The sequence below is a fragment of the Schistocerca americana genome, chromosome 5, assembly GCF_021461395.2.
Source record: "Schistocerca americana isolate TAMUIC-IGC-003095 chromosome 5, iqSchAmer2.1, whole genome shotgun sequence".
Taxonomy (NCBI): domain Eukaryota; kingdom Metazoa; phylum Arthropoda; class Insecta; order Orthoptera; family Acrididae; genus Schistocerca; species Schistocerca americana.
Window position 1 is genome coordinate 248,623,190 of NC_060123.1, and position 24,612 is coordinate 248,647,801.

Sequence of the window (24,612 nt, forward strand, 5' to 3'; positions counted from 1 at the left end):
CACCAAATGAAAAGTGAAGTTTAGAGGAGAAATTTCGGAACCATTCCTCATAAAAACAGGCTTAAGACAAGGTGACTGCCTATAACCATTACTGTTCAACTGTGCACTGGAATACATAATGAGAGAATGGTATAAGGGCAATTCAAAGATGATAAGAATTGGAAGTGCAAAAGATGATATTAGCTTGAACTGCTTGGGATTCGCTGATGATCTTGCTCTCCTAGCCAACACCGTTCAATGAGCCAGGCAACAAGTGAAATCACTACAAGAAATAGCAGAGAAAGTAGGCCTTAGAATATCATTTGAAAAAACGGAGATTATGCTAACTGATCCACCACTTGCAAACAAAATTACAATAGGAGAACAGGAAATCAAAATTGTTGATAAATTTAAATATTTAGGCGAAATAATAACATACAATCTAAATGAGAAGCCATCATGGCAGAATAGAATAAAAAAACTGAACTACGCAAATTACATTACCAAAACTACATACAACAAAAAAAGCCTATCTATAGATGCAAAATTAAAACACTATGAAACAGTTACACAACCAGAAATAACGTATGCAGCTGAAACTATCTTCAAAACAACTAATACAGCAGAAATTTCCAAAATACTAAAAATAGAAAGAATAATAATTAGGACATGCATAAATAAACAGTATAAAATAAATGGACATTGGAGAATAGCATCAAATGAAACAGTATATAAGAAAATAGAACCAATCATGAGCACGATCAGGAAGAAACACATCTCATTCTTTGGACATCTGACGAGAACTCCAGAAAATAGAATTAGTAAAAAAATAATACAAAAATTGTGGAATAGCAAGAGCGACATAAAATGGATCACAGAAATTTAGTAAGATATAAAAGAACTCCAAATTACAGTAGATGACCTAAAAAACAAGACAGAGAGAACCAGAATACTGCAAGACCCGTAAACCAGACTACAAATGTAAATCAGTAAAAGGAGTACAGAGTGGTCTCAGATGAAGAAAGAAAGAAAATATCTGAAAGAATGAAGAAATATTGGACAGACAGAAGAGCAAAACACCTTTCATATAAGAATAGACTCCAATAATTATATTACCTAAATATTGTATTAAGTTATTGTTGAGCCAAATTGTATCCCTGTGTAACAACTTGTTTACAGCTTTGTATTTTTGACTAGAGTGGTCCAATGAAGGCTATAAAATAAACAATAATAATAATAATAATAATAATAAAATGCAGTTGTACATAAACAGTATTAAAATAAAGAAAAACACACATAGGATATACAAAAAACAATAAGAGTAAGAGTATAAACTGGTACACCTCTTCTTATGGCAACTCATTAAGCAGACTTTTGTATCTTATTGGCATGCTTCATTCCTTACATTTATTTGCTATTATTTTATTTTTTACCTGTCATCTCCCACAATTAAAACTGGTAACTTGTAATTAAATGATAGTCTCGTCAGTTTGTTCTTCTTTGCTGATACAACTGGCTGGACACAAATTGGTTTATATTTGTTGACATTCAAATCAAAAACGTGGACTTTACCATCATTAGTGACTGCAGCAAGAACAGTACTTGAATAAGGTGCCCACTCAACATCTCCAACAGGTGATCCCAAATCAAAAACAAATAATGGATCACTGAAATGAAGAAATCATATAAACTGATAAATAGTAGATAAGGTATATGGTAGTTAATTTTTATTTTAATCAGCTAGATCCAAAATCAATCCAAAATTTTGCTGTTAAGTTTGAACTTTGTAATGTTACATATTGATAGTAACCCAAAGTCTTTACCACCTGAGTAAAGTTATGCAAATATTTATAAAATTATATTTCAGTGTATTTACATTAGGTTTATTTCAATATATTCTCACAGTTTTGTTTCTTTTCTATTTTGTGTGGAGGTTACAAGATCGTCACAATGTGGAATTATACTTCTTTACTGGTACAAAGTTTTGCAGTGCTGGCCACCACAGAGTTTTAGTTGACAACCGGAAGCACAAGATGAGACATGCATTGTCAGGAGCTTCACCACACTTTATAATAAGTAGAAAAAAAGGAAGCTCACAGTACCTGATCCCAAGTCCAAAACAAATAATGAATCACTGAAATTAAGAAGTTGTATAAGCTGATAAATTTTAGATGATGTTTATCATACTTAATTTTTCAATTTAATCATGCTTCATTCAAACTCAATATCTTTACTGCTTGAGAGAAGTCAGGTAAATATTTATAAATTTATCTTTAATTGACAAACTGCCTATTGGCTTCTGTCTCGGGTTCTTTGGCTGACATTCATCTAATGATTTTACTGACGTTTCGCCAGCACAAGTGGCTGGTATTGTCAAAGCTTCATCCTCCATTGCCGGTGGTGCCCACTCAACATCTCCAACAGGTGACCTCAAATCAAAAACAAAATCATTAGAGGAACATCGGCCAAAGAACTCGAGACAGAAGCCAATAGGCAGTTTGTCAACAAGTGGCCACGAAAGCCTTAACAATTTGGTATTATCTTTAATTGTATTCACACGAGGTTTATTTCAATATATATACACAATCTTATTTCTTTTCTGATTCAAATGGAGGCTACAAGATTGTGACAATGTGGCATTGTACTTTTCTGTAGACAAAAGGAGTTTAAGGCATTATTGTTGAATCAACAATTGATGTAATGTAAATGTGCAGTTTTGCTTAGAACCTCATTGAGAATGAATAAAGTTCATTAATATTGAATTGTAACAGTAGTAGTAACCATCAGGCAAATATTTATATACTATATGACAAAAAAACCAATCCACCATGAAAGAATTATCCAAATGGGAAAGAAATCAGTAGATGTGATGTACATGTACAGACAAAGAAATTATTACAAATTCAGAACAATTGGATGATTTATTCAAGAAAAAGAGCTTCACAAATTGAGCAAGTCAAATAATGTGCTGGTCCATCTCTGGCCCTCGTGCAGGCTTGACAGAGTTGTTGGATGTCCTCATGGGGGACATCATGCCACATTATGTCCAATTGGTACGTTAGACCGTCAAAATCCTGAGTTGGTTGGGCAGCTATACCCATAATAGTCCAAATGTTCTCAATTACGGAGAGCTCTGGCAAACTTGTTGGCCAAGGTAAGGTTTAGCAAGCATGAAGACATGGAGTAGAAACTATCACCGTGTGCGGTTGGGCATTATCTTGCTGAAATGTAAGCCCAGGATGGATTGCCATGTACAACAACAAAATAGGACACAGAATATCATTGAAGAACTTGTGTGCTCTAAGAGTTCCTTGGATGACAACCAAGGTGGTCCTGCTATGAAAAGAAATGGCACCCCAGACCATCACTCCTGCTTGTCTGGTGACGTGTTGGTATCCCACCACTGTCTGGGGGATCTCCAGACATGTCTTCAGCCAGGAATCTAACTGCCTGGAACATAATTGTCTTCAGTGATAACTTCCACTTCAAACTGAGCCCTGATGATCAGTGAAGGCGTGTCTGGAGATGCCCTGGACAGTGGAGGCATACCAACCTGACTGTCACCCACCATCAGGTCTGACAACCAGGAGCTATGGTCTGGGGTGCCCGTTCTTTTCAATGCAGGATGCCTTTTCTTGTAATCTGTGGCACTCTTACAGTACAGTGGTATCTAAATGATATTCTATGCCCAATTTTGTTGCTGTTCATGGCAAGCCATCTGGCCTTACATTTAAGCAAAATAATGCCTGCCTACAGGCAATGAGAATTTCTACTGCTTGTCTTCAGACTTGCCAGGAAGATTTTCAGATCTCTCCCCAACTGACAACATTTGGAGCACTATTGGCAGGGCCCAACATGAATCTCAGGATTTTGAAAACTAATGCACTAACTGGACAGAATTTGGCATGATATCCCTCAGGAGGGCATCCAACAACTCCATCAAACAATGTCAAGCCAAATAAATGCTCGCATAAGGGTCAGTGCATTATTGACTTGCTGAATTTGTGAAGGTCTTTCTTTTGAATAAATCATTCAGTTTTTCTGTAATTGTAATAATTTGTTTGTCTGTACATGTACATCACATCTTTTGGACGATTCCTTCATGATGCACTGCTTTGTGTCTTAGAGTAAATCTGTATTATAAGCACTCCGTCTTCAGGCCACGAGTGGCCTACCAGGACCATCCGACCGGCGTGTCATCCTTAGTGGAGAATGCGGATAGGTGGGGCGTGGGGTCAGCACACCGCTCTCCTGGTTGTAAGATGGTATTCTTGACTGAAGCCGCTACTATTCGGTTGAGTAGCTCCTCAATTGGCATCACGAGGCATGATTAGTAAATGGTGATGTGAGAAGATTTGTGGGGAAAAGTATTAGAGAAGTCTGTCATTCTTATTTCAGGAGAACTACATAATTTGCTTCCATCCCTGAACATGAACTTATTTGAAACCCACTGAAGTGAAAAATTTTATATATTGTTGCAACAAAGCATACGGAGTACACGAAATGATTACAATTATAGATCAATAGCACAACCAGTGCTGAGCTACCACGTATTGACCCATGCTCGAACACCCACATTATTGACGTGGTGTAGCCTCAACAGTTGGCAATGTGGGCACTGACTCTGGCATCTAGTTGATCATACAGATGACGGATACTGCTCTGGGATATGTTAAGCCGTGCCTGCTCGACCTGTTCACGTAATTCTGTATGAGCTGTAGGTTGACACGTTGCACGAGTCACTTCTCATCCCATCATATCCCCCACATGTGCTCGATTAGAGACAAGTCTGGAGATCGTACTGGCCGAGGACGTTGCTGCATATCTTGTAGATCACACTGAGATTCTCGGGCAGTGTATGGGTGAGCATTATCCTGTTGGAACAACCCATCACCTTCCTGTTGCAAGAATGGCAAAAGAATGGATCTAACAAAATTCTGCACATACGAAGTGCTGGTTAGCATCCCCCCCAGAAACACCAAAGGCGAACAGGAGTTGTGACTTATCGCACCTTGGATCATAAGGCCTGGGGTGGGGCCAGTGAATCTTGTATGAATACACTCTATGAGACAGCACTCACCAGATTTCTGTCATATGCACAAAAAACCTGTGTGCAGGCAGAACCTGCTTTACCGCTGAAGACAACTGCTCCATTCCGTCTTTCAAGTGATCCTCTGATGGCACTAATTGAGCTGTGCACGTCGATGTTGTTGTGTGAATGAAAGATGGGCCAGAGATGTGTGTGCCCATACTCCTGCTGCTAATAATCTGCTCATAACACTTCACACTGACACACTTGGGACCACAGGTCCTCTTATGTGTGCTGTACGATCTGCCACTCCTATCCTTTTCAAGAGTCCTCCAATTAATTTCCTTCAGTACCTCTATGACACTCTCCCATGGATTAAATAAGCCTGTGACACGTTTCCCTGGGGCACACCCAAAGTTACTTGTATGTCTGATGATGACTCTCCATCCAAGATAACATACTGTGTCCTCCTTACCAAAACGTCCTCAATGCAGTCACAAATTTCACTTGACACTCCATATGATCATTCTTTTGACAATACCCATAGATTTGGTACTGAGTCAAATGCTTTTCGGAAATCAAGAAATACTGCATTTACCTGGCTGCCACGATCCAAAGCATTCCAAGTGCGAAATGATCAATGTTTTTGAAATCCATGCTGGTCAGCACTGAGGAGGTCAATCTGTTCAAGATACTTCATTATGCTTGAGCTCAGAATATGTTCTAAGATTCTACAACAAATCAATTCAAAGATACTGGATTGTAGTTTTGTGGATCACTTCTACTACCCTCCTTGAAGATGGGTGTGAGCTGTGCTTTTTTCCAAGAAGTGGGCATGGCTTTTTGTCTGAGGGATCTATGACAGATTACAGTTAGGAGAGTGGATTATTCAGCTGCAAATTCAGTATAGAACCTGACAAGGATTCATCAAGGTCTGGAGATTTGTTCAATTTTAATGATTTCAGCTGTTTCTCAACACCACTTGACACTAACACTTATTTCATCCATCTTTTCAGTGGTAGAAGGATTGAATTGGGGCAATTCTTCTGGGTTTTCCTTTTCAAAGGGACGTTTGGAAACTGAGTTAAGCATTTCAGCTTTTGCTTTTCTACCCTAAATTTCAGTTCTCGTCTCATTCGCTACGAAATGGACCATAACTTTGGTGCCACTAACAGTCTTTACAAACGAGCAGAATTTCTTTGGGTTCTGTGAAAGATCATTTGATAATATTCTGCCATGGTAGTCATTGAAGGAATCACATATTGCTCTCTTGACAGCCAAATGCGTTTCATTCAGCATCTCTCTAATAGTCATATGCTTTGCTTTACACCAATTTTCATCGCCCATAAAATACAGTGTCAGGTCAAGTTCACATCCACAACCTGTTTAAGCAACTTCCTGCAATACTTAACCCCCCTTACCTTTATCAGCTTGAAGTATTGCCAATTCAAATGAAACACAGCATGGTTTTGTGTGCCACATCATAAGTACAGAATGAAAAGATGCTTGTGTGACACCCAGCTGGCACCTTATGATCCAGACACATGGCACACAACAGAGTACTCTATGCAGGTTGCCACCCTGTCAAGGCACCTGTAGCTCATCTTCAGCCCATCCTGCTTGTGACAGCAGCTGCATTATCCAGGGACACAACACCTACTAGATGTAATGCTATAGTGCTGCTGTTCCTAGCACTAACTCACACCCAAGAGCCACGTGATACTACATAACTTCCTAGTACTCCTCCACTGGGCAGCCTTATTGGACACTACATTGCAGCTTGTCAGTCAGTGCAGGTTACGGTCTCTACCTCGACATCGACACTCGACATCTTGATACCAATACCCGACATTGGATGTTCCACGAGTTAGTTGTCAGAACACAGTGCATGTCAGTTGGAACATGAGACACTGCCAGAGTCGCATATACACATTTCAGTTGCTATCTGGAGCCAAATGTTATTGTGTGCTCTCTGTTTTAATAACAAATTTCTATTGTTCTTTGTTACCTGTGAACATTTATCTTCTTGTAGCATGCATCACCCACAACGGGATACTAAAGTAGCGAAGAGGGTAAACATTTCTTTTTTTTGGTATATTTGTTTTGCTTTCAGGACCTTGTTCTGAAACTTTTGCACTTTGCTTCCACATTTCACTGCAACTGTCTTCTTCTCTTGCTCCCTATCAATATCAGACCTTGTTTCATTTTTCTTTCATTGTCTCACTTGACCATTTGCCATGCCACTATCGCTCCTGTAGCTTTTCCAATTACAAGGTCAACAGTTAAGAGTTGCACTGTCTGACCTGGGGCATTGCTCGTTTGATCCAGATATGTTCAGTGGTGATACCCCCACTTGCTGCAGACAGGACAGCACAACTTCTGCATGACACACGGCACTTGCTGCACACCACCGAGCTTCTTCGGCAGTTTCTCACCCGTCGCAATCTCCCCTGTCCAGAACTCGTCTTGTCTGCCTCCAGATTTTGAGAATGCCTCAGATTCATGGCCTGCTTTCCTTGCTGCACTGGCCCACTTCTTTCAGGTTTCTGTTCATCCTGAATTTTCTCTCCTGGCAGCCTCCAGCCCCACCGCATCTGGCACACTCGCCTTGTATGCTGCCTCCCCTGACCCAGCCTCAGCACCCACAGCCCACTGGCTCCTTTGCCTCACTCTGCTTCCAACTCCTGCTCTATGGGCCCTTGCAGCTCCTGCGGCACTGTCCATGCAGGCTCCTGGGCCACGAGCCCTGTTGGTGTTTCTGCACCACAGGCCCCAGCATCACCCACTACAATGCTGCCTAATCCAGCACTGCTCACTTTGGTGCTACCTGTTCCAGCCCTTTCCCCTTTCCCTCACAAGCCTCCCTCTTGGGTGCCTCCTGCTATGGGGCCACCAGCTCTAGTGCACCCAGCTTCAGTGCACCTCTCCCCCTCCCCACTGGAGCCAGCCTCTCCACAGCCAGCCCAGTCAACAACCCTCTACATCAAGCTCTCTCTTGTACTTCCTGTCACCTCAGCATCCACTAACTCTGCAGACTCCTCTTCTCCATCCAATGGTGGTATCACTCACCTTTTTTCCACTTCCATTGACTCGAGCCAGTCACCTCCTGACATGCCTCACTTCATACCACATTTCTTTCTGTCTGTTGCTGATCTTCCACACTTGCTTCCAGTGCTCTCTTTCACTTCCTCCCATTTTATTTTGGGTCTTATCTGCCTCATGTTCACGCCACCTTCCCCACGAGGCAGCCGTGGTTGGCGTTCCTTATAAGTGTGGATCACGACCCTGGACTGCTGCTACCACTGGTGATGATTAGTCTACTGACTTCTTTGAGCATTCTGCTAGCACTGTTGTGCCAGGACCTGGCTACTGCTATGGTCTCTCCAGCCCATATAACCCAGCCGGTCCCATTAGCACCCTCGTGTTCTGGCAGCCACCATTAATTTGAGTAGCTGTCTCCCATCAGCTGCCAGCATGCTGCCACCATTCTCCCAATCAGCCAGCTTCAGCATCATACAGCATGCTTTGCAGTGTACAGGCCGGGCACCTTCTGTGGCTTGTTCAAACACTGCTGGCTCCCTCAGTGTCATTCCTGGCGCCTCTTCAGGCCCCTGCATGCTACCAGCCTGCAAACTGGTGGCCTGCATGCTGCCAGCCTGCATGCCACAGGTCCACACAGCACACACCTATGGCTCACTTGCCATACATCACCGACACATCCTCCCTGGTATTTCCTGAGGCACAGGCACATGCCACCATTGTGCCATCACCTTCTCAGTCCAGCAGTGGCATTTCTTCATCCACTGCTGCTGCTGCTGAACACACCTTGTCCCATCCACATGTGAGGCCCTTCATTCTGTCATCCTTACTGCCTGTTACTGATGTCCCACCCACATCCTTGGGGACTTGCTTCTTTCCTCAGGCTTGTTCTCTTCAGAGTATTTGTCACACACAACTCGTGCAATTTTTGCCTCTGACAGACCCTTGTCAGCGCATGATGTACCTACTCCAGTGCTCTGGTCTACTCTGCTCCACCCTGGTTGCTGGCCTCGGGCATCTCAGGTCATGATCATTTGCTGCATGCTCCACGGTCTACTTCACTCTGCAGAGTGTCCACCCCTTATCTTCAGAGCACCATCTCAGGGCCCTTAGATCAACTTCCCTGGCCCTCCTTTTCTCTGGTCCTCAAAGTTTTGCAGTGAGCCTGGCCACGACAGGTCACACTGTCTTCAGTGACTCAATCACTTTTCTCAACAGTGACCTTGCCCGATTCCCGTTTTTTCTCAGGTCCACTTCTCCAAAATGGCTTCACCATCTCCTCTGTTGTGAAGACGAATGCTGTATCCTTGGCTGCCATCTACAGCATAGTGACTGTCTATGCAGTGAGAAGACTCCACCATTACCTTCATCAGGAAGAGGAATTTGACATCTGGCTGACAACTTACCATACAGCCGCACACCACACAACAGAGTGCTGGGGGTTGCCATCTTGTTGAGGTGCCTACTACTTAACTGCAGCCAAAACTGCCTAAGATAACTGCTTCAGTACATGCGGGCAACAGATCTGCTGTATACTGTGTTGCTCTTGCTGGTAGCAGCTTGCCTCCATGAGCCATGTGATACTTCACAACTTCCTCATACTCCTTGCCTGGGAAGCTTTACAAAATGTCACCTAGCAGCTTTTCAGCCAGTGCAAGTTCCAGTCACAATCCTGACATCAAAACTGTACATCTGTGGTTCCAGAAGTTATTCATCAGAGCATAGTACAAGCCCATTGGAACCTACCTAGGACATCACCAGCACCACACAAACAGATCTTGTATATGGCAGTGTCTCCTTTACTGTGACAGATAGTCTACTCACCCTGTACCTCCAATACTGTTACTGTGTTAGTGACAAACTTTCATCAGATTAGGATGATCTTTCAGTTGCATTCATTCCAAAATCATTTTTATTCCTATCCAGAACCAAATGTTATTGTATACTCTCTGTGTTAGTAATCAAGTTCTATTGTTATTGATTATCTGGGCAAATCTCTTGATGAGCTACAAGCTTGCATCATCAACAACAGGATACAAAAATACGTAGAACTCGACACCTGCCACTGGATTGCCACTTTGTTATCAACTTCTGAACATTACTCTCAGTGGGAATACTGGAGTGTGGAAATTTTTCATAAAATTTTCATAAACCTTCTTGAATTGAACCACTATGGATGTAACGTCAACTATAAATGCTTATTCGTCCACAGAATACAGCATGCTTTCATTGAATAACTTACAGAATGATGAAATGATATTCACACCACTTGAAAGAAACAATTGGAGCTGTAACAGTTAACCAGTCCTTCATGTGAATGGAAGATTGGTTGAGTGGAAACAATAAAATTATAGTATGTTTGTTATGGAATGGGTCAACTTTTATTTTGGACATATTGTAGCTCACACTCCAGGTGTTGAGAAAACAAAATAAGTAAATTCTTTAGCATGCAAGCCTTCAGGAGTTGTTTGAAGTCTTACAATTCTTGGGATAAACTACTTTTCAAGTAATGTGGAATAATCATGGAAAATATTTGCATCAGTTAAACTTGCCTTGAAAAAACCTGTTCTAGTTGGTATTTGGTAGAAGGCAATAAGGAATGTAAGAGTCAGGTTATTATGAATGTTATATACTCATGTTCAGAAAAAACAGAACACCTTGAATTATTAGAGAAAGGATGTTCATATTCACAGAACATGTACAATAGTATGTTCTACAGAAATGATTAGCATTTGACCCACATCAGCCCACAGGTTTGAGGTCAACATTGATATTGCAGTACAACACCACCTACTGGTAAAATGTGCCAGTGGCTCTCATTGTCACTAAAAACCCAAGGTAATGGATCAGTGTGACCTGAGCAGATATGCAGGATGTCTCACGGACGTTTTCATGAACTGTACCATCAAATCAGTGAGTTTGAAAGAGGGTGCATTACTGGAATGAGAAAATGTGATGCATACATCCAGGAAATTGCTTCATATGTGGGACGAAGTGTTTCGGCAGTGCAGAATGTTTCATGGAAGGCTGTAGAATGTGACAAGATCAGTCAGGTCACACCATCCACAATACCCTTAGAGAAAATTCACACCTCATCCAAATAGCATTGTAGGTCAGAAACGCAAACTCCTCAACTCTGGTTCAACAGTGGAACACTGTAACACACTGCACACAATTGGTGATAGTCCATCGCAGTTTATTATGGCATGGGTTGTGTGTGCATTGTCCAGTTCCCCACCCACCTTTGACGAATGTGCAGAAATGTGCTAGACAGCACACTTGGGACAGGAATGGCATCAGATAGTGTTTTCAGACAAATCTAATTTCTGTTTGTTTGAAAATGATGGCCTCATTTTAGTCTGCCACAGACAGCTGGAGTGGCGTCACAGAGACACATTCACACAAGACATACAGTGCCAGCTCAAGACCTTATGGTGTAGGGTGCTAATGGATACAACTACAAATTACAGTTGGTGTGTGTCCAGAGCACTTTGACCAGTTTGAACACGAATGACATCCTGCGACCCGTAGTACTACCCTTTCTGCACAATACCCCAGAAGCCATTTTTCAGTATGATAATGCACAGCCACATGTTGCTGCATGAAAATGAGCCATCTTGATGTCACAGGATTTAAGACTTTTGCCCTGGCATGCCAGATCTCCAGACTAGTCACCAATCAAAAACAACAGGGTATGGTGAAATGGTGGTGCAGCACTGTGACCCAATGCCAACCACCATAGACGAACTCTGGAACCAGATGAATGCAGCATGGATGACTATACCACAGGACATCATTTGCACCTTATGAGCATCAATGCCATCACATATGGAACAGGTTATCAGGGCTCATGGCAGACCATGTGCCTACTATGCACTGAAATGACTGAAATGCTAATCATTTCTATGGAACATACAATTGTAAATGTACTGCAAATATGAACGTACTATCTTTAGTCATTCTAGGTGTTCTGTTTTTTTCTGAACATGAGTGGTGGTCAGAAAGAGTGTGTAAAGCTTTTAAGGGCGTTATAGGGGAGGGTGTGCTGAGAAATAATCGTTAGGAGAATAATTTTATATGTTGCATTGTTTCTAAGTTATTTAGCATTGAAATTAACCCATTCAGGTTGCTGTGTGTGCACATTCAAGCTGCTTGCCAGAGAAAGTGTTGCCAAACATTTTCTTTTTTTGGTTTCCTCAAACTGAACTAGTGTCACTTTTGCTCATCTAGCTTAAATTTATAATTATGAAAATGTTTCATTTTAAGTGATAATGAGCATTTGAACAAGAAGTAACTCACAGATCCACAGATGTCTGTGCATTACCACATTTTAGTTGATGCAAGTGCTTAAATTTGTGATTGGTTAACTTCAGTGTAAATAACTCGAAAACACCAAAAAATATTGATTTTTCTTTCTTTCTTTTTTTTCCTTTCACCACAACCTGGAACACCCTTATAAGCTTTTTAGATTGTTTCTGACCACCCTGTTGAGGGAAAAAAAATTATAGTATGTGCAGTGATGTAAATACCAGATAAACAGTTTGTGGGCTTGGGAGAACACTTCTTATTGTTCCCGGTTCTATAACTTTTCTACTGTAAATTTAGTGTATAAACATATTTTTTTTCTAATGGGCACAATACTTATCAAGAGAGAGACTGTTGTCATTGCTTACCTCCTATTATCTTCCCATATCTTTACTCTCCAATCAGCACTACATGAAGCAAAAATATCTGGACAGTATTTATTGAAATCTATTTTATACACTGCCATATGATGTGCTTCATATGTTGCCAAGAATAGGGAAGAGTATGCAGTACTGCATTTGTAAATTTGCCCATCTTCACTGCCAACCAAAAAAATTAAAGGCTCCTTTGGATGAAAAGCTATTGCAGTACCACATCCTGAAACAAATAAATCATTGGAACATCTTAAATGACAAAAATAATTGTTTAATATTAAAGACAAAGTGAAGAAACTCACATGAAGATATTACAAAAATTAACTACAACCAGAAAATCAAAAAACTTCCAGCTACCAGGTGGCAGGCCTGTACATTCATATTTATGTCCATACTTTGCAAACGACTGAATTGTGTGGCAGAGGGTGCTTCCCATTGTACCAGTTATTATGGCATCTTCCTGTTCCATAACTTATGGAATGCAGGAAGAATGATCATTTCAACACCACTGTGCATGCTGTAATTAGTCTAATCTTGTCTTCATGGTCCCTACTACAGGAGCAATACATAGAGAACTGGAATATATCACTTAATTCATTTTTTAAAGCTGGTTCTTGAAACTTTGTAAGTAGGATTTCTTAGGATAGTTTGTGTCTGTGTTCATGCATTTGCCAGTTCAGGTTCTTCGGTACATCTGTGACACTCTCCCATGGGTCTAACAAACCTATGACCATTTGTGCTGCTCTTCTCTGCTAATGTTCAATACACTTCTGTTAGTGCTATTTAGTATGAGTCCCACACACATGAGCAGTACTTTAAGGTGGGTCACATCAGTGATTTGTAACTAATCTTACACTAATTGAATTTCCTTTGTGTTCTAGTAATGGACAAAGGCTACCATCTGCTTTACCTGCAACTGAGCTTATGTGACTGTTTCGTTTCTCTTTATTTGTATGACTTCACTGATTTCAGTTCTAATTTTTTGATGTAGTAATCATAGGATACTAACTTTTTTAGTTTTGTGAAGTGCACAATTTTACATTTCTGAACATTTAAAGCAAACTGCAAATCTTTGCACCACTTTTGATAATAAGTGTAGGTGTAGTGCTGAGTCAAATTATTTTTGGAAATCAAGAAACACTGCATCTACCTGACTGCTTTCAGCCACGGCTTTCAGGATTTCTTGTGAGAAAAGTGCAAATTGGACTACACATGATAGATGTTTTCAGGATCCCACAGGGGTCCCACCACACTTCCCTGGGGTGCACCCTAAGTTACTTCTACATTTGATGATGACTCTCCATCCAAGATAGCATACTGTGTCCTCCATACCAAAAAGTCCTCAATGCAGTAACAAATTTCACTTGACACCCTGTATGATTGTTCTTTTGACAATAATGATAGGTGTGGTAGTGAGTGCTTTTCAGAAATCAAGAAATACTGCATTTACATGGTTACCATGACCCAAAGCTTTTAGTATGTCATGTGAAAAAAAGTGTGAGTTGGGTTTCACATGATCAATGTTTTTGAAATCGATGCAGGTTTGCATTGAGGAGGTCATTGTGTGCAAGATACCTCATTATGTTTGAGCTCAGAATAAGTTGTAAGATTCTACAACAAAATGATGTCAAGGATATTGGATGGTAGTTTTGTGGATCACTTCTACTACCCTTCTTGTAGATGGGTGTGACCTGTAATTTCTTCCAACTACTAAGCAGTTTTTTGTTTGTAGGATCTACAGCAGACTGCAGTTAAAACGGGGGAGTAATTTAGCCACAAATTTGATACAGCATATGATAGCGATAGCATTGGACCCTGGAGATTTGTTAGATTCTAGTGATTACAGTTGTTTCTCAACAACTCTGGCACTAATATTTACTAATATTCAGGAATTAACAGGAATGCTAGTAAGGCCTGGGGCAAATTGAGACACACTAGGATAGGACAAGAGGAATATCGGCAATCAGATGGCAGCAACTACTGATATATGAAAACTTAAGAAAGCAGAAGTTACAAAATGGTGAATCGACGAGTCAAGAGATAATAAACAAATATACTGGAGCTGTAAGTGTAAATATGACGAAATTTAACACAACAGAGAGAACAGAAAGAGGAAGAAAATCATGGATCAGAAGTTTAAAGATAGAAATGAAATAAGATGACTCACAGAATGGAAAATAAAATAAAAAAAGGGAACATAAATATGGTAATGGGAAGTCCTTGGTGAAATATAAATAATGGCAGGAGTAAAGATAACAGATCACCACACAGCTGAGGCACAGAGTAGTTGATAGGTACATAAACAAGATGGAAAATGTTTCTAAATTTTCAGATGAACTCTTCTTCAGAGCTAACAAAGTACACATACACACACTTGAATACACACAAGTACAAGAAAGACTTGTTTGAAAGCTTAGCAATGTTTTTACTCATTTTTTACATGCCTATCTACCAGCTATACAGTGACTTGTTATTTTTACTCCTTCTGTTATTTTAAAAAACCAATATGAGTGAGTTGGAGAATGATGGTAAAATAAGAGATGTGAGAAGTAAAATGTTGTGAAAAGAAGGTCAGCCTGTTAGTGGCAAAAATTAAATATTTTCTGTGGAGAAAGTTTTTACTTGGACCATGTTTAGACACTGGTACTGACAGGAAGGATTAAAATTCTTAGCACATTCTGTGCTTTTCGTCTATTCCCATCTATATATACTGGCTGCACAGTGATCATGATGCTGACACTAAGTGCTGAGAGGTGACTACATGAAGACTGTTATCACAAAGGTCACCACGCAAAAGTCTGTTTCCTTAATTTTTTCTTATTGTACCACTAATGGTAAGAGAAAAAAATTGTGGAACTGGCATAGGAAAAGCTTTGCACTGTTGTTCATGTTGAGTATATATGATGCTTGACAAAGAAATGAGCTCTAACCAGGATGGTGCATAGGATGGGAAGATGACAAAAACCTACTCTGGCTAGTGTGAGGAGAGTAGAGCATAGACTGTGGTTAATTTCAGGGTAAAACATGTGAAACACTTACCACTAATCAAAAAGTTATTGACTTCATTTCGGACCAGCCTAGTACATTCGACAAGAGATTTAACACATTGTTGTCATAAGGTGATTCATAATATTTTTCTGTACCTGTGATGGAACAACCATGTAATTGTGACTTGTATGGTGGCTTAATTATGACAACTGAAGGCAGTGGTGAGTCTGGTTGTGTAGCAAATCAGTATATGTTTTGGTAAAAATTTTTATACTGTATGAAAAGGAATTACATGGGGAAAGTATGACAACTGTTTGTTAAAGATATTAAAATGAAAATAAATATGGAGATAGTCATCAGTAAGATGGAAGTCAACACTGAGGAAGATGACTATGGATCAAGGAAATCTTTATCTGTAAAAATAGATTTTTATATTTTGAAAAATTACCATCTTCTCTAGGGGGTACAAATGGTGAAATCATCATTAGTGCATTGTAACCATAGGAGGAGTTTATAGTCCATGGACTGCACTGATGAGATCTACAAGAATAAAAGAGGGGAATGGGGAGGGTTCTTTGTAGTTTCCATGTCATACATTTAATGTGTTTACCCTCTAAAGATATATCTGTTATTAGGTATACAAAAATTATGAATCTGAGAAGAAATGGTGTCTGTATGTTGCCTTTCAGTTTGGCATTTGCTGATGAAGTTACAAGATGATGGCCTAAGTGAAAGTACCTAAAGTTTCATCACAAAAAATTGTGAATTGGGAAATGAAAAAGCATATGTAAACAACACATGCAAATGAAATCACAAAGCTTAAAGAATGTATTTCAAGCCTGCAATTAGTTATTGGTGAATTAAGACCGAGTATCTCAAAACTTCAGAACGAAAAACTTGGACCACTGTCGAAGCAAAACTCGACAAATCTTCCTCAATGTAGTTCAAACAACTCCGAAACAAACGAGTCGTGTAAAAACAGCAGACATAAAGTGAAAACTACTGAAGACTATGCAGAATTGGGAAATTTAGTGAATGTCAACAGATCTCAGATACTTTCTAATACGAACTATGCAAAAGCTGTGAACAATGTGATACCACATGACAAGATCGAAGATGGTGCAAACGTGACAAGATAGGAACATATTCCACCATGGAAAAACAACCAACATAACAAGAATGTGAACAAGATACATCTACCGACTTTCAGAATCCTTCTCCGTTATTTCCATTTCTTGCTGGCACAAAAAATGATGTGGAAAATGTGTGTACCTGTACTACAGACCAAGTAACAGTAATCATCCTGCAAAAAGTAGGCCTACATATAAAATTGACATCTACATTGATAGCCAAGGGTGAGGAATAGCCTCTGAATTGCAAAGTACACTCCTGGAAATTGAAATAAGAACACCGTGAATTCATTGTACCAGGAAGGGGAAACTTTATTGACACATTCCTGGGGTCAGATGCATCACATGATCACACTGACAGAACCACAGGCACATAGACACAGGCAACAGAGCATGCACAATGTCGGCACTAGTACAGTGTATATCCACCTTTCGCAGCAATGCAGGCTGCTATTCTCCCATGGAGATGATCGTAGAGATGCTGGATGTAGTCCTGTGGAACGGCTTGCCATGCCATTTCCACCTGGCGCCTCAGTTGGACCAGCGTTCGTGCTGGACGTGCAGACCGCGTGAGACGACGCTTCATCCAGTCCCAAACATGCTCAATAGGGGACAGATCCGGAGATCTTGCTGGCCAGGGTAGTTGACTTACACCTTCTAGAGCACGTTGGGTGGCACGGGATACATGCGGACGTGCATTGTCCTGTTGGAACAGCAAGTTCCCTTGCCGGTCTAGGAATGGTAGAACGATGGGTTCGATGACGGTTTGGATGTACCGTGCACTATTCAGTGTCCCCTCGACGATCACCAGTGGTGTACGGCCAGTGTAGGAGATCGCTCCCCACACCATGATGCCGGGTGTTGGCCCTGTGTGCCTCGGTCGTATGCAGTCCTGATTGTGGCGCTCACCTGCACGGCGCCAAACACGCATACGACCATCATTGGCACCAAGGCAGAAGCGACTCTCATCGCTGAAGACGACACGTCTCCATTCGTCCCTCCATTCACGCCTGTCGCGACACCACTGGAGGCGGGCTGCACGATGTTGGGGCGTGAGCGGAAGACGGCCTAACTGTGTGCGGGACCGTAGCCCAGCTTCATGGAGACGGTTGCGAATGGTCCTCGCCGATACCCCAGGAGCAACAGTGTCCCTAATTTGCTGGGAAGTGGCGGTGCGGTCCCCTACGGCACTGAGTAGGATCCTACGGTCTTGGCATGCATCCGTGCGTCTCTGCGGTCCGGTCCCAGGTCGACGGGCACGTGCACCTTCCGCCGACCACTGGCGACAACATCGATGTACTGTGGAGACCTCACGCCCCACGTGTTGAGCAATTCGGCGGTACGTCCACCCGGCCTCCCGCATGCCCACTATACGCCCTCGCTCAAAGTCCGTCAACTGCACATACGGTTCACGTCCACGCTGTCGCGGCATGCTACCAGTGTTAAAGACTGCGATGGAGCTCCGTATGCCACGGCAAACTGGCTGACACTGACGGCGGCGGTGCACAAATGCTGCGCAGCTAGCGCCATTCGACGGCCAACACCGCGGTTCCTGGTGTGTCCGCTGTGCCGTGCGTGTGATCATTGCTTGTACAGCCCTCTCGCAGTGTCCGGAGCAAGTATGGTGGGTCTGACACACCGGTGTCAATGTGTTCTTTTTTCCATTTCCAGGAGTGTATATGTAAACGCAGGATCACCAGCATGATAAAACCAGGAGCAGATCTCAAGACAGCAACAGTCAGCCACAAAAAACACTCAGATTAAATAGTAATGATTTTTCTGTCTTTCTTGCGGGTACTAATGACACAACAAAAAATGGGGCAAAAGATCTCATACCAAACCCTTAAATAGAGGCTGCACAAATTTAGAAATATGAATGTGACCGTATTTTCTATATCCCACAGTCATGACATACACAATTGGTCTTGTGTGAAAAGAAACAAATAAAGCAATGCAAAATCTATGCTGGGACTTTAAAAATGCAACATACGTTGACATAAGCGCACTATGGAAATTATTCATACAACACTTGGTTTTCACATCAGCACACTGGGAAAGGCATTTGTTAGCAGTAAGATCATCGAAATGGTTCATTTGAAAACAAACACACTGCAATGCACTAATCAAATTATACCACTGAAAGGCAAAAGTGCTTTAACTTCAGCACCAACTTCCGTCAAGAGCGATGAAAAAAATGCTGTTTTACTGGAGGTAAACGTTACTGCAGCTGCGTTACTTATAATTCAGACATATCACGCAATTGTACAACCGAGAAAGAAAAAAATGATCAAATGTTTACATTGCTGCAGGTCAGTTCTGTTGTAGGAGAAATTAGAATTGTAACATTTTTGTAACATTAATAATGTAGATGTGACATGTGGGGCAGAACATTGGCTAACAGAAAATGAAATTGACAGTTTCATTCTGCAAGGACATGTAGTAGCTGACATGAGGTCTAGGAAAAAGGGAAAAAAATGGTGGAGCTGGGATTTACATTAAGAGTGGGCTAAAATTTTCAAAAACGGATGTGACACTGTATTGTTCAGAAATAAATGCTAAATTTAGTTGTATGAGCCTAAGTGAAGAAAATGTAATAATTGTTAGCCCGTATAGGTCTCCAAATTGAGATATAAATGTATTTTTTGAACAGTTTGAGTTAAGGTCTACGAAACTCCTTAAACTTAAAACAAAAGTCATTATCAGTGGAGATTTTAATACTGAAATGGGAGACTGAAAGCAACAAGACTAGAACATTATTGAATATTTTAAGATCCTTAAACCAGCATTTGCACAAACACATCTTCTACTCGCAATGATACATGTCTAGACAATATTATTGTAATTTACGTAGAGAAAAATATGTGGCTAGTCTGACTGTTCGAGTTTTTGCAGACCATGATCCTTTGCTTTTAATAGTTTAACACAAGCATACAACTTATTACAATAAATCTGAAGTGGCTTGGATGAGAGGTCAGAGAGAGGAACACATTATGTTGTTTACTGACAAGTTTAGTAACATGAACACAAAATAGGACTCTACTTATGGGTGTCAAACAGGAAAATCTGGAGTTGAAAATGGTTCTGATGATCTCTTTAAAAAATACAGAGACTTATGGTATTTGTGTTCCCTACTAATAAAAGTTAGTTCCCCAGGTAGACCTAACCATAAAAACACAAAAATCAACTGGTATACAAAAGAATTGGCAGAAATTAGAGAAAATGTGCTTGTATTGTACCAAATGCATGAAAATGAGGATAATCGAGGGGAGGAGGAGAGGAGTAGGACCTACAATGAATACCTTAGGAATAAAAAGCGTACACAGAAGGTGCTCCAAATAAGTGCAGGGCAGCATGGGAAGTTATTAGACACAATAATTCTTCCAGCCAGGCATGCCAAACTCGGCTTGATTCATGATATCTGAATGACTAGTTTGTCATGTCAGTCACGCAACTAGGAGATATAATTAAGACCTCAGATACTTCCGCAAGGGATCTATTCGATCCTCAGCTGCCCTAAGAACCTTTATTTCACTGGGAAAAAATCACACCTGATGAGGTCTGTAAAACTGTTCCCAAATCATCCAATTCCAAAAATATGGACTGCTACTGGATGTCCAATCATGCTGTTAAAAGAACAGTTCACTTGATAAGTGAGCCACAAAGTTTTATTTTTAATAAATGTTTAGAGTATGGAGTATTTCCGGATTCATTTGAAATCTCAAAAGTCATCCTCATATACAAAAAGGGTGGTAAATTACTCCCCCAGAATTACTGACCAGTTTCTATTGTGCCAATACTCTCAAAAATATTTGAATCACTCATGTACATTCAATTAAGTAATTATATCTAAAACAAAGATGATGTAACTTTCCAAACGAAAGCGTTGGCATGTTGATAAACACACAAACAAACACAAACACAAACTTCAAGCTTACGCAAGCCACGGTTGCTTCATCAGGAAAGAGGGAAGGAGAGGGAAAGACGAAAGGATGTGGGTTTTAAGGGAGAGGGTAAGGAGTCATTCCAATCCCGGGAGCAGAAAGACTTACCTTAGGGGGAAAAAATGACAGGTATACACTCGCACACACACATACATATCCATCCGCACATATACAGACACAAGCAGACATTTGTAAAGGCAAAGAGTTTGGGCAGAGATGTCAGTCAAGGCGGAAGTAAAGAGGCAAACATGTTGTTGAATGACAGGTGAGGTATGAGCGGTGGCAACTTGAAATTAGCGGAGGTTGAGGCCTGGTGGGTAACGGGAAGAGAGGATATACTGAAGGGCAAGTTCCTATCTCTGGAGTTCTGACAGGTTAGTGTTAGTGGGAAGTATCCAGATAACCTGGATGGTGTAACACTGTGCCAAGATGTGCTGGCCGTGCACCAAGGCATGTTTAGCCACAGGGTGATCCTCATTACCAACAAACACTGCCTGCCTGTGTTCATTCATGCGAATGGACAGTTTGTTGCTGGTCATTCCCACATTGAAAGCTGCACAGTGTAGGCAGGTCAGTTGGTAAATCACGTGGGTGCTTTCACATATGGCTCTGCTTTTGATCGTGTACACCTTCCGGGTTACAGGACTGGAGTAGGTAGTGGTGGGAGGGTGCATGGGACAGGTTTTACACCCGGGGTGGTTACAAGGGTAGGAGTCAGAGGGTAGGGAAGGTGGTTTGGGGATTTCATGGCCACTTGGGTGGGGGGGGGGGGGGGGGGGAAGAAAAAAAATTCATGATAACATTCACTGATCACTTGTGCATGAGGCAACAGGCAACATCTCACCTGTAGTGTGGGCACAGTCTGTGCAACATGCTGAAAAGCTTCAGCAAGAATAATTTTACAGGGAAGTGATGATGGATATAAGCCTTGAACCTATCATCATAAATTTACAATCAAATTGTTTGGAAACATATTAAAAAAGGAGTGATGGTGGTATTGTGATGTAGACTTTGGAACAAAGTAATAACATTTCTTAGTTTTAAAGACTTGTGGTTTAAAAAATGTGTTTGTCAACATATCTGTTGTGTGCATAATTATGAGAACATCCTAGCCTTTTTGATTAGGACTTTGTATAGCAATTTTCTCTGGATAAGGAAAAGCGTGGGGTCATCCACAAGTACAAAAAGAAAACTGTTAAGTTTCAGTTACATGATAAATTTCACACAACATCACAGCCTGCCAATTTGACTAAATATGTAGGAATTACAATTATGAACAACTTAAACTGGAATGATCACATAGATAACATTGTGGAGAAGCAAACCAAAGACTGTGTTTCATTGCCAGAAAACTTAGAAGGTGCAACATGACTACACTACGCTTTTTCGTCTTCTGCTAGAGTACTGCTGTGCAGTATCCTTACTGGATAGGATTGACTGAGAACATTGAAAAAGTCCAAAGATGGCCAGCTTGTTTTGTATTACCTCAAAATAGAGAAAAAGAGTGTCATGGATATGATAAATGAGTAGGGGTAGTAATTGTTAAAAAAAGAGATGTTTTCCCTTGTGGTGAGATCTTTTCAGAAAATTTCAATCACCAACTTTCTGATGTGAATGTGAAAATATTTTGTCACCAATTTAGATAAGGAGAAATGACCATAATAAAAAAATAAGAGAAATCAGAGCTTATCCAGAAAGATTTAAGTGTTCATTTTTTCCACACATTGTTAAAGAGTGGAGAGGTAGCGAAATAGTTTGAAGGTGGTTAAAAGAACCCTCTATCAGGCCCTTATGTGTGCACTGCAGACTAGTCACGTAGATATAGACTTAAGACTATATGGAATGTAATGAAATGAGAAGCACGACAGCAAGCCACAGAATAGGACAACACAACTATTGAACATAAAGAAAGGGCTATAAATGAGTCACAGGCAGAAAATTTATTTAATAATCATTTCTTAAATACAGCAAAAAAAAAAAAAAAAAAAAGGACAAATAGTTAAAGAGAAAATTCACAGTAGAATGTTCAAAAAGCAAGTCTCATAAAATTTAGTCATACAAATGTATCACCACTTCCCCCTCAGAAATTAAGAAAATTATATATGCTCTCAAAAATAATACCTCATCTGGATTTGATGGTGTTTCTTACAGAGTACTAAAGATTTGTTCCCATGTAATAAGCCTCATCTTATCTGAAGTGTGTGATGCATCACTAACTCAACACATTTCTCCAGAGAGACTAAAATATGCTGTTGCTAAAATTGTCTTTAAGAAAGGTGACATGAGAGATGTCAGTAACTGTTGATCTGTTTCTCTGCTGATGTCATTTTCTAGAATTTTTGAGAAGGTGATGTTTTCTAGAAAATATCTTACCTGAACAACAATAATGTTCTCAACAAATTGCAGTTTGTCCTCAACAAATTGCAGTTTGGATTTAAGAAGAGTTGCTCTGTTGAGAATCCCATTTACATGGTCACTTTCCACATTTTACAACTATTAAATAACAAAAAAGTTATTTTCTGTGCCTTATCTAAGGAAAATGACTGTGTGAATCACAATAGTCTCCTAGATAAACTGAAATTTTATGGGAGTGGTAGTATAGCCAACCAACGGATAATGTCATATCTAACCAACAGTATGCAGATATTGTTCTTAGTAATTGAACCAATGTAGTCTGAGGATATTATTCTGACTGGGTGGAAATCACATATGGCATTCCCCAAGGGTCAATCTTACGTCCACTATTGTTCCTCATAATATGTAAATGGTCTTCAGTCTAATATACAACAAGCAGAATAAGTTCTTTTTGCAGATGGCACTAGTATTGTAATCAACCCAAGCATACATACGGCAACAAAAGAAATAGTAAACAAGGTGTTACATGTATCATTGACTAGTTTTCTGCGAATGGTCTCACTCTCAATTTTAAAGAGTCGCAACATAACCAGTTCTGCACATAGAGGGGTACTGTACCAACAATAAGTGTAACACATGGTGAGGAAATAATAAATAGGATGGAAACTTCAAAAGTCTTAGGTGTTCAACTTAGTTCATCCACATTTCCACTTAGAACCATTGGAAATCATTGGGAGAGACAAACGAGTAAGTTGATATACACTCCTGGAAATTGAAATAAGAACACCGTGAATTCATTGTCCCAGGAAGGAGAAACTTTATTGACACATTCCTGGGGTCAGATACATCACATGATCACACTGACAGAACCACAGGCACATAGACACAGGCAATAGAGCATGCACAATGTCGGCACTAGCAGTGTATATCCACCTTTCGCAGCAATGCAGGCTGCTATTCTCCCATGGAGACGATCGTAGAGATGCTGGATGTAGTCCTGTGGAACGGCTTGCCATGCCATTTCCACCTGGCGCCTCAGTTGGACCAGCGTTCGTGCTGGACGTGCAGACCGCGTGAGACGACGCTTCATCCAGTCCCAAACATGCTCAATGGGGGACAGATCTGGAGATCTTGCTGGCCAGGGTAGTTGACTTACACCTTCTAGAGCACGTTGGGTGGCACGGGATACATGCGGACGTGCATTGTCCTGTTGGAACAGCAAGTTCCCTTGCCGGTCTAGGAATGGTAGAACGATGGGTTCGATGACGGTTTGGATGTACCGTGCACTATTCAGTGTCCCCTCGACGATCACCAGTGGTGTACGGCCAGTGTAGGAGATCGCTCCCCACACCATGATGCCGGGTGTTGGCCCTGTGTGCCTCGGTCGTATGCAGTCCTGATTGTGGTGCTCACCTGCACGGCGCCAAACACCCATACGACCATCATTGGCACCAAGGCAGAAGTGACTCATC

At 40.9% G+C, this 24,612-nt stretch overlaps 1 protein-coding gene across 1 annotated transcript in view; it reads right to left on the reverse strand.

Moving 5' to 3' along the window:
* Positions 1-24,612, reverse strand: part of LOC124616296 (dynein intermediate chain 2, ciliary) — a 193,903-nt gene that overhangs the window by 19,930 nt on the left and 149,361 nt on the right. The window contains exons 8-9 of the mRNA XM_047144599.1: positions 12,721-12,949; positions 1,413-1,646 (exon numbers count right to left, since the gene is read on the reverse strand). Of these exons, the coding sequence (XP_047000555.1) occupies positions 1,413-1,646; positions 12,721-12,949 (463 nt within the window). The remainder of the gene's footprint in view (positions 1-1,412; positions 1,647-12,720; positions 12,950-24,612) is intronic.